Source organism: Rhinolophus hipposideros (genome assembly GCF_964194185.1).
Source record: "Rhinolophus hipposideros genome assembly, chromosome: 26".
In the NCBI taxonomy this organism is placed as follows: domain Eukaryota; kingdom Metazoa; phylum Chordata; class Mammalia; order Chiroptera; family Rhinolophidae; genus Rhinolophus; species Rhinolophus hipposideros.
The window spans coordinates 13,631,801-13,641,662 of NC_138072.1; the positions used below are offsets into that span (position 1 = coordinate 13,631,801).

Here is a 9,862-nt window from a genome sequence, read left to right on the forward strand (position 1 = left end):
CTTTGTGTAAACACAGAGGAATTTGACACACAGTTGAATGTCTGTATAAAGGGACCGCAGCATACTCTGTCTGGCTGCCTCCTCTTTTTCATTTCAGTCTTGTTATTTCCTTTATGCAGATGTATTCAGATGATGAATATTTTACCAAGAAATCTTAAGCAAACTTTAAAAATACTTATTTCCTTGCAAATGTCTAAAGTATATTGAACAGTTTTCTCATCTGTAAGCTGAAATGAACTCCGTGGTCTCTGTAAGTCTCCATAGTCTCCATATCGTGGTTTTGTGGTTCTTCCTGGGAAGCTGTGTTTACCTTCACAAGAGACATACATAGAGGGTTCTCCTCGGGTAGACAGAGATGCATCTCATTCTTCTCTTCATCTCTTTTGCAGTGGTGAGCAGAGTAATGATGAACTCGTGATGGAAGTCTTATCTGACATGCTGAAGCGGCTGCCCCTGTCTGTGGAGAAAGAAGAAAGTGCTCGAACTCAAGGCACGCTGAAGTCCATCATGTCAAGCCCCATCTGGGAGTCTCTCTATAAAGGTCTCAAAGGTAAGCACGGGGCCTGAGCTTCTTTCCCTCCCCTCATCCTCCTCAGTGAAAGACTCTGGCATCGAGGGGATGCTAGAGTAGAGGGTGCCATTCCCCTTGCATGCCAGGGGAATGCAAGAGTAGAGAGGTGAGATGAGATGGAAAGCTAAACCTCTACTGTGTACCCCCTTCTCTCTTCAAATGTTTTGGGGTGGGTTAGTTGGTTGGTTGGTTGGTTGGTTGGGCGGGCGGGCGGGAGGGAGGGAGGTTGTTTGGTTGGTTTTTTTGTCGGTTGTTTGGGAGGGAGGTTGGTTGGTGGGTTGTTTGGGAGGGAAGTTGGTTGGTTGGTTGATTGGTTATTTGGGAGGAAGGTTGGTTGGTTGTTTGGTCAGCTGGTCAGTCATTTGGTTGGTTGTTTGTTTGGTTGGTCATTTGATTGGTTGTTTGGTTGGTTGGGAGGGAGAAGAATTGGTTGGTTGTTTGATCGGTCAGTCGGTCGTTTGTTGGTTGGTTGGGAGGGAGGATGGTTGGTTGATCACTTGGTTGGTCGCTTGGTTGCTTGGTTGCTTGTTGCTTGGTCAGTCGTTTGGTTGGTTGTTTGGTTGGTTGCTTGGTTGGTTGCTTGGTCGGTCAGTTGGTCAGTCGGTTAGTTGGTTGGTTGATTTTTTAAGGTGTGGGGGATAGTCCCAAGACTAAAAGTGAAGAAATAATAATTGTGGCAACAGAAAGGAGCAACTCTGCTTGAGAGATTCTAAAGAGCTTCTAGGTCCCTGTGCTTTGCCTCTGCCTTCTGGAATAGCATTTTACAGTGAGGTTTAGATGGGCGCTCTGATGAGATTCTGAGGTCTTGATTCTGAGGAACTAAGGGGGAGTGAGGGCAGACCCAGAGGAGACAGAACAAACCTAGTTGTCTAGAGTTAGCTCCAGGCCCAGCTCTGAAGGGCTAATATGTTGGACTGTAGTAATTTGCCCAGTTAAATTTTCAACATTGATATTTTAACCCTTGGAAAAAGATTCATTCTGGAACTGAATGCTGAGCAATAGTCTATCAAACTAGTGCTATTGCTGTATGTCGATCAATGGTTGGCAAACTAGGGCTGGCGGGCCAAATCCAGCCCACCATTTGTTTTTGTACAGCCCACAAGTAAAGTGGTTTTTGCATTGTTTTTAACGGCTGGGGGAAAAAAATCAAAAGAGTAATATTTTGTGATACATAAATACTATATGACAATCAAATTTGAGTTCCCACCAATAAAGCTTTGTTAGAGTACAGCCACGCTTGTTCATTTTCTTACTGTCTGTGTCTGCATTCACACTACAGTGGGAGAGTTGAGTAGCTGTGACAAAGACAGTGTGGCCCACAGAGCCTAAATTAAAATATTTACTAACTGGTTTTTTCCCAAAAATGTTTTTCTGTCTCTGGTATAGATAGATGAAATTCCTTTAACTTCTAAATCCTATAGCTCTCCAGGTAAAGCCTCATTTTATCTGAAAGATACCATAATTTTACCACTTTTTTAAATACAGGCTATGATCCCCTTATCCATTGTGTCTTGCTAACCTTTTTGAAACAAGAAATGGAACGATTTGATAAGTTATTGTTTGTTATACATGAATCTTTGAAAGATCTTCAACTTGCTATAAAAGGACAGCTCATCTTCACCCAAGAATTGGAGGAAATATATTACTCTTTTCTTCAAACGAGAGTGCCAGCATTGTGGCAGGTAAGCAATTATTATTATTTCCTATTTACTTGCTTGATTGAAATAAGTGTCCCAGTTTCAGGGAAGGGTAAGTTAACTGTGGTATACCAACATGATGAAATATTATACATCCTTTAAAAGATGCTGACATACTTTTGTTGTGAGTATATATTAATAACATTTCATAGAGGGAAATTTGGCAATTCTACTTAATTTTATCGTAGAGATGTTTATCACAGGACTGTTTATAATAGCATAAAGCTGAAAACAACTTAAGTATCTATTAATAGGAATCTGGTTAGAGAAATTATGATACATACAAATAATGAGGTATGTATGCACTAATATACTGAAAAGATCTTTAAGATGTATTATTAAATTTTTTTAAAGTTGCAGGAAAAGCATGTCACTTATAAGGATTATAAAAACATATATATACTTATATAAAACACATGCTTATATATGCACTTAGAAAAAGGTATATGTCCTTTAGATTCAAGAAATCCCAATTAGAGTTTTGGAAATGCCAATAAAGCCAGCAGAACTGGGGCTCACACTCTATCCTGCCCCCACTGGGGCCCCCAAGAGGCACACAGGGGAGTCAGGGCCAAAGGACAAAGCCACAGGAGAGGAGCCAGCTGGGAGGGGCCAGCTGGTACCCAGCGCCAAAACAAGCTCAAGACTCAGGTCAACTCCAAGTTGAGCAGGCGGCAGGCCCAGGCCTGCTATGAACCAGGGACCAGAGGAAGCCAGGCAGCTGTGGACAGTAAGATGGAATGGGGGGAAGGGGCTGTACAGAGGACTGGTGGCTATAAAATTTCTTTTGTAAAGTAGGAGTTGGGGGTGCGGTGATTACTGGTTGCAAAATTCTGGCCTCTCTCACCCCTGTTACCCCCTAGCAACAAATTGTTTCTGTGGGCCAGGGGGAAAAAAAATCTTTTAAAAAGAAATTACGTGCATATCTCTAAATCCTAACAGAAATATGCCTACCAGTCATGCAGACCCCTGAGCTCCTGGGTTAACGATCTCATCCAGCGACTGAATTTCTTCAATACCTGGGCCAAAATGGCTTACACTGCAATACATCGCAGGTACGGATGAAGGCCACTTTACATCTCTTCCTTATTTCTGCTGAGGGCTTAACAGTTCACAGCGTCAATTCACATGCTCTCACAGCAACATGTGAATTAAGCAAGGGAGGGTATTCTTATCTTCAGCTCAGGATGAGGAAAGGGAAACCTAAGAAGCTGAGAGTCTCCTCCAAGGTCACTCAGCTCCAAGAGGAATAGAGCCAGAACCTACTACATTTCTCTTTCCAAGACGCCAGCAGGGAGAAATAGGAAAGAAATACAAATTAGTTACATGTACGAGATTTTTAAATGTGTTTAGTATATAATAGAAAATCATCTGAAAGGCATGAGGGTAAACAATGAGTGCCTTACAGTGTGGCAAACATTTTTCTAAGTGCTTTACTCGTGCTAACCCCCTTAATTCTCACAGTAACCTTGTGATATGAAGTGGGTACTACCATTTATCATCATCCTTATTTCAGAGATGAGAAAACTGAGGCACAAAGACTTGAAGTAACTTCCCCAAGTTTTCACAAGTAGAAAGTGGAAGTACGAGATTTGAACCCAGAAAACCTAGTCCCAAAGTCTGGGCCTGTCTCTTATACCGTGTAACCATGGGTCTCTTATACCTTATACCTCTTATACCTCTTATACAAAGTCTCTTATACCTTGTAACTATGAGTGAGTGACATTAGATGTCCTGTTAGAGAGGTCAGTAACCCAGAAACAAGGCACCAGCCTCCGCCAGGCCCAGCCGGGGTTCCCACTCTAATAACAACACTCTTGTTACCCACACATACTGCCTTCTAGTGCTTCCTGATCTCATGGCTTTAGAGCCATAGCTGGTTCCCATTAAAATGCAGGACAAGGTGCCTGAGTCAGGAAGAATCTGGGATGAAAAGGATGGAGGCAGCTGGGAGGGATTGGAGGGATTTGCTCGGATTTCCTGAAAGTGTGCAGTTATTATACCTGTAACCACCCCAACCGGTGGCCTGCCTTCCGATAGGTACATGATACTTACCACAGCTTGGAAGCACCCTGTTCCGTCACCCCGCCCAAAACCCAAACCTCCTTCTGATGAAAACAGTGATTTCTTGGAAGGATTTCCCGCAAGATACTGGCTCCCAGCTTTCTTCTTTCCACAAGGTGAGTTTGAGAACCAGGACCAGCCCCATATCTGGCCCATCTGACTCTGACACACTTGGTTCTTGTACTTGCCCCTGGGACCCACCTTTGTAGCCAGGAGGATGAGGTAGCATGATCAGCCAAGATCAGGTCAGAAGTAGCTTTATATGAGAACAGCACTGGGCCTACACAAGCAACCCACCTTCCCCAAGAAGCTCCTGCAGCTGACCAGACAATAGCACCAAGGCCCGAGTGAGTGAGGCCGCTGGATTCACACTCCTCCCACCGGGCCAGTCTCTCACCTACCTCTTGAGTTTCCTGACTCTCTTTCTTCTCCACTCTTCCCTCCCCATGAGACATCAGTGTTGCACACCCCCACACACACCCCCAGGAACCTCTGGGAAGTGCACAGCCCCTGAATCCGAGACTCGCTAGGGACTGGTGTGTGTTTTTCTCCAAGGCTTTCTCACTGCTGTGCTTCAAGACTATGGACGGTCCCAAGGACTGTCTCTCGATCACCTGACTTTCACCCACCACGTGATCTCAGACACCACTAACATCCAAGAGGAGGAGTTCTCCATAATTATCCAGAGGAAACTCAACATCGTCAGGAGAGCTTTTAAGGTACCGGAGTAATCATTCCTTCCTTCCTTCCTTCATTCATTCCATCCCTCATTTCCTCAACAGACCTTTATTCCGCACTCACCACCTGTCAGGCAGCTGCCGGGCACTGATAGGGGGCGTAACCAAGGCACAGTCCCGTCAACGCCCGATGCTGTCAAACGCCACCTCTCCCGCTCTTTCCAGGGGTATAAAGAGAATTGTAGGTAAGTTAAATGAATAAGAGATTTAAGTACATACAGTAAATGGACTTTATGACTATCCCGTTATGAGTGGAGACTGAATGCGGCTGAGATGGGGCCTGAAAGGTGAGATTTCAAATCAGTGGGGCAAGCCTCTCCCCGTGGCTGCTCGCAGCCAAACTGCCACGTGGGCTCAAATACACATAACAGAAAATTTACCATTTTAACTATTTTTAAGAGTGCAGTTTAGTGACATTAAGTATATTCGCAGTGTTGTGCAACTGTCGCCAACATCTGTCTCCAAATCTTCCCAAACTGAAGCTCTGCGCCCATTAAACACTCACTCCCCGATCCAGCCACCGATCTACTTATTGTCTCTCTAAATTTGACTGCTGTAGGTGACTCAGATAAGTGGAATCGTCTGTCATTTGTCCTTTTGGGACTGGCTTATTTCACTTAGCACATCTTTAGGTTCATCACTGGGTCAGAATTTCCTTCACTTTTAAGACTGGATGATACTTCATTGTATGTGTACTCCTATAAGGCACTGTGTCTTAGCCAAGGCTACGATAAGGAAGAGCACAGACTGGGTGGTCTCACCAGCAGAAATTGATTTTGTCACATGTCTGGAGGCTGGAAGTGTGAGATCGGGGTGCAGCTGAGAGCTCTCTTCCTGGCTTGCAGAGAGCCACCTCTCGCCATGTCCTCACATGGCCTTTCCTCAGTGGGCATGCGTGGAGAGAGCGAGAGATCTCTGGTGTCTCTTCTTATCAGGGTAGCTACTCCTGTTGAATCAGGACCCCACCTGTATGACTTCATTTAACCTTAATTGCTTCCTTAGAGGACCCATCTCGAAATACAGCCACACCGAGTGACAGGGTTTCCACACATGCCTTTGGCTGGGACACAAACATTCAGTCCAGAACCCCTCATTCTGTCCATCCATTCATCAGTCAAAGCACTTGAGTTGCTCCCATCTTTTGGTTATTGTGAGTAATGCTGCAATGAACATGCGCGTGCAAATATCTGTTTGAGTCCCTGCTTTCAGTTATTTTGTGGTTATATCTAGGAGTAGAATTGTTGGGTCATATTGTAATTCTATTAAATTTGGGGGGCAAATGCCATATGTTTTCCATAGTAGCTGCACTGTTTTACATTTCCATTGGCAACAGCTGGGATTCTAATTTCTCCACGTCCTCACCAATACTTGTTATTTTCTGGTTTCTGATAGTAGCCATCCCAGTGGATGTGAAGTGGTGTCTCGTTGTGGTTTTGACTTGCGTTTCCCTGATGACTAGTGATGGTGAACATCTTTTCATGTGCTTATTAGCCATGTGTATAGCTTCTTTGGAGAAATGTCTGTTCAGGTTCTTTGTCTGTGTTTTAATCAGGATTTTTTTGGTTTTGTTGTTGAATAGTAGGCGTTACTTACATATTCTAAATACTAATCCCTTACTTGACACGTGATTTGCAAATGTTTTCTCCCAGTCCGGGGGTTTCCTCTTCACTCTGTTAATAGTGTCCTTTGATGCACAAAAGTTGAGTGTAGCCCAATTTATTTATTTTGTTGTTGTTGTTGTCTGTGCTTTTGGTGTCATAGCCAAGAAATTAACAAACCCAGAGTCATAAAGGTGTTCGTTCCCCTTGGGCAGCTGGTTGGCTCAGTTGGTTAGAGCGCGGTGCTCATAACACCAAGGTTTATGGTTCGATCCCTTGCACGGGCCACCGTGAGCCCTCTTTAAAAAAAAAAAAAAAAAAAAAAGGTGTTCCCCTGAGTTTTATAGTTTTAGCCCTTAAGTTTTGGTCATTGATCCACTGTGAGTTAATGTTTGTATACAGTGTAAGGTAACAGTTCATGTTGCATGCTGATACCCAGTGTTCACCATTTGTTGAAGAGGCTGTCCTTTCCCCATTGAATATCTTGGCACTTTTATTGCAAATCATTGGAGGATGTATGTGACTGTGTATTCCTGGGTTCTCTAGTCTGTTCTACATGTCTGTCTTTATGCCGGTAGCACACTGTTTTGATTATCGTAGCTTTGAGGGGTCATCGTGTGTAGACCAAAGCCGACAATGTGTAAGTGCTCAGAGCAGATGGAGACTGGAGCACTCACCTTAGAACCTGGGGAAACCTGCCTTGTGCAAGGATGGGCCCTCACTGGGCTGCAAGGGGAGTGAGCGGCCCCCTACAACCATCCTCAAACGAAGTTTCTAGTAAAGGAAGCTCCTGCCGGGGATCTCACTGCCACCACTTCTCTCTGATCTTAGGGCACAGACCCCACACACGTTGGAGTTCACATTTTTGGTTTATTCATTGAGGGGGCAAGGTGGAATCATGAACAAAAAACTCTAGAAGACTCGCTGCCTCGTGAGATATGTTGTGATTTTCCCGAAATATACTTCTTGCCAACAAAGGTAACCACCCAAAAGTTTATCGCAAATCTTAGGCCCCTCAGCTTTCCCTCAGTAATATAAACCATTCCTTCTATTCCCCCATTCCCTCTGAGTTCACTATGGAAATTTGATGCCATACGTCAGACAGAGAACATTTAAAATAGCCCAAAATATTGCTAACATCTAAAATAGATGTTATGCCAACATCCAATGTTATTTCTCATGAATATGTACTATAAAGCCATGATTACACTTTAAATTCTCCAGGCAGCATTTCCATATGCAGTTGCATAGCTTAAATGTATTTAATTTGTAACAAACCCTCCAATCTAGCATATTAGAAAATGTGAGCTACTGATTTGCTTGAACTATGCAGTTTGACTACTGGGTCTTTTTTAAAGATTTCTACCGAAATCCCAAGTGCTACTAACCAGACAGATTCAGAACTCCAGACTTTTGAATGCCCAGTTTATCGGACACCTGCGAGGTCCAGGACCACGACAACCACTGGCTTATCCTCACACGTTTTAACTTCAGTGTCTTTATCCACAAAGAAACCGCCTAGTCACTGGATCACAATGCAGGTTGCATTGCTGTGTGAAGAGAATGAAAACTAAACCTCCATACCAAACCATTGAATTTCTGGCTATAACCAGATCAACATGTTTCAAGATAACGCACATGTAGTCAGCACCCTTCATAAACACATCTGTGTTCAGCCAGACCAGGCAGGTGTCGCCTCTTTCTGCATGGGTACGCGAAAACTTTAGCATGGGGGACGGGGCGGGAGGGGATCCCCCGCTGCTTTTTGTTCTGAGCAACGTCTCTGCAGATGGGCTCTAGTTCAGGTGACTGAGCATGTCCTGGGCTGTAACAGGTTTGACGTTCCTAAAAGTGAAAAACATGGCATTTGGCAAGATACCAGGGCATGTAGTAGTGAACTAGACTCCAAATGGTGATTTCTGTGGTGATGACAGGTCTTGGGAATGCTTTCCCAGCTGCTCTGAGTAAACACAAAACACGACCCTGCTGGGCCACCTGCAGAATCTGAGACAGAGGAGGGTCTTCCCTTAAAGTCTTATTCTGACTTCAGATCTTCTCTTCCCACCGAAAAGCCTATCCTGAGAATTCAGCAAACTGGATCAATATGAAAAGGTCCTCGTGTAGGTAGAATTTTTATTATTGAGCACTCTGTTGAGCACTAATAAGAATTTCTGTATAATCCTCACACCACCTATGTACGAAGTGGTATACCAGTCAGATTTTGGACAGGAGGAAGCCGGTCTCAGAAGTTTCAGGGACTTGCCAAGCTCACATTGCTGAGAGGGGAGCAGAGCCATGAGTTAAAGCCGCATTCATGGTCACTTTTCCTTGGCAATGGGTCCACCGGCAGAAAACATACCATACCCCTCTATACATACATGAAGCCCAGCAATCCATTTTCTCCGTAGTAAGAGGGGCGGAGAGGGTGAGATCATACCCAGAACCAGATCTGTGAGCAAAATATTAACATCTTCTTATTTTTATGTCTAGGAAATTGTACTGCCTGAAAGGGACATCAAAAAACCATACGTTAAGAGTCTAATTACACACAATGCTGTAGAAAAGCATTGTAAAGACATAGTCCCTCTCATTCTGGAATCAATAAGAAAATGATAAAGTATAGGATTTTAACAAAAGATACAGGGCGGCCCAATTCATCTGCTAAAATAGTTTTAGGAATTATACATGATTTGCTAAACTAGTCCATGATTTATGGAAACTACCAACACACAAAGCCTTTTCTCCAAACAGTACAAAAATAATAACCAAGATATGACAATATGTTTAACCTACTTGGTGTGAGTGCATATTCTGACACCCACCTTTTGCAATGCAGTCACACTGGGAAGACATAAAGAGACATATAGAGACATAAAGAGTCTGAGCTCATCTCACTGACACAAATGCGTCTCACACACGTAGTCCTTCAAATGTACATGGATGTTCTTGTGATGAACAAATTCGTTGGAAAGTATTAATGAATCTCTGATAGTTTTGATCATTTCTCTGTTTTCTCAAACAGCAAATACTAAACATGATTATTATCTTGGAAGTGGGACCCTCCACCCACCCCTTCAAGCTCCCACTTTCTGAGAGCCTCAATGGAAACAACAGTTGTCCAGGGGTCCCATTTGCCATTTGGGTCCTCTATGGTCCAGGAAGGTCCCAAACAAATGATCCTAGGAAACCACGGGA

At 43.7% G+C, this 9,862-nt stretch overlaps 1 protein-coding gene across 1 annotated transcript in view; it reads left to right on the plus strand.

The window, feature by feature from the left end:
* Window positions 1–8,241, plus strand: part of DNAH14 (dynein axonemal heavy chain 14) — a gene marked incomplete at its 3' end in the record, with an annotated part of 220,288 nt that extends 212,047 nt beyond the window's left edge. Inside the window, exons 78-84 of the mRNA XM_081039181.1 lie at window positions 390–550; window positions 2,057–2,253; window positions 3,211–3,323; window positions 4,309–4,448; window positions 4,888–5,051; window positions 7,499–7,645; window positions 8,026–8,241. Coding sequence (XP_080895307.1) covers window positions 390–550; window positions 2,057–2,253; window positions 3,211–3,323; window positions 4,309–4,448; window positions 4,888–5,051; window positions 7,499–7,645; window positions 8,026–8,241 — 1,138 coding nt within the window. The remainder of the gene's footprint in view (window positions 1–389; window positions 551–2,056; window positions 2,254–3,210; window positions 3,324–4,308; window positions 4,449–4,887; window positions 5,052–7,498; window positions 7,646–8,025) is intronic.
* Window positions 8,242–9,862: the final 1,621 nt, after the last annotated feature.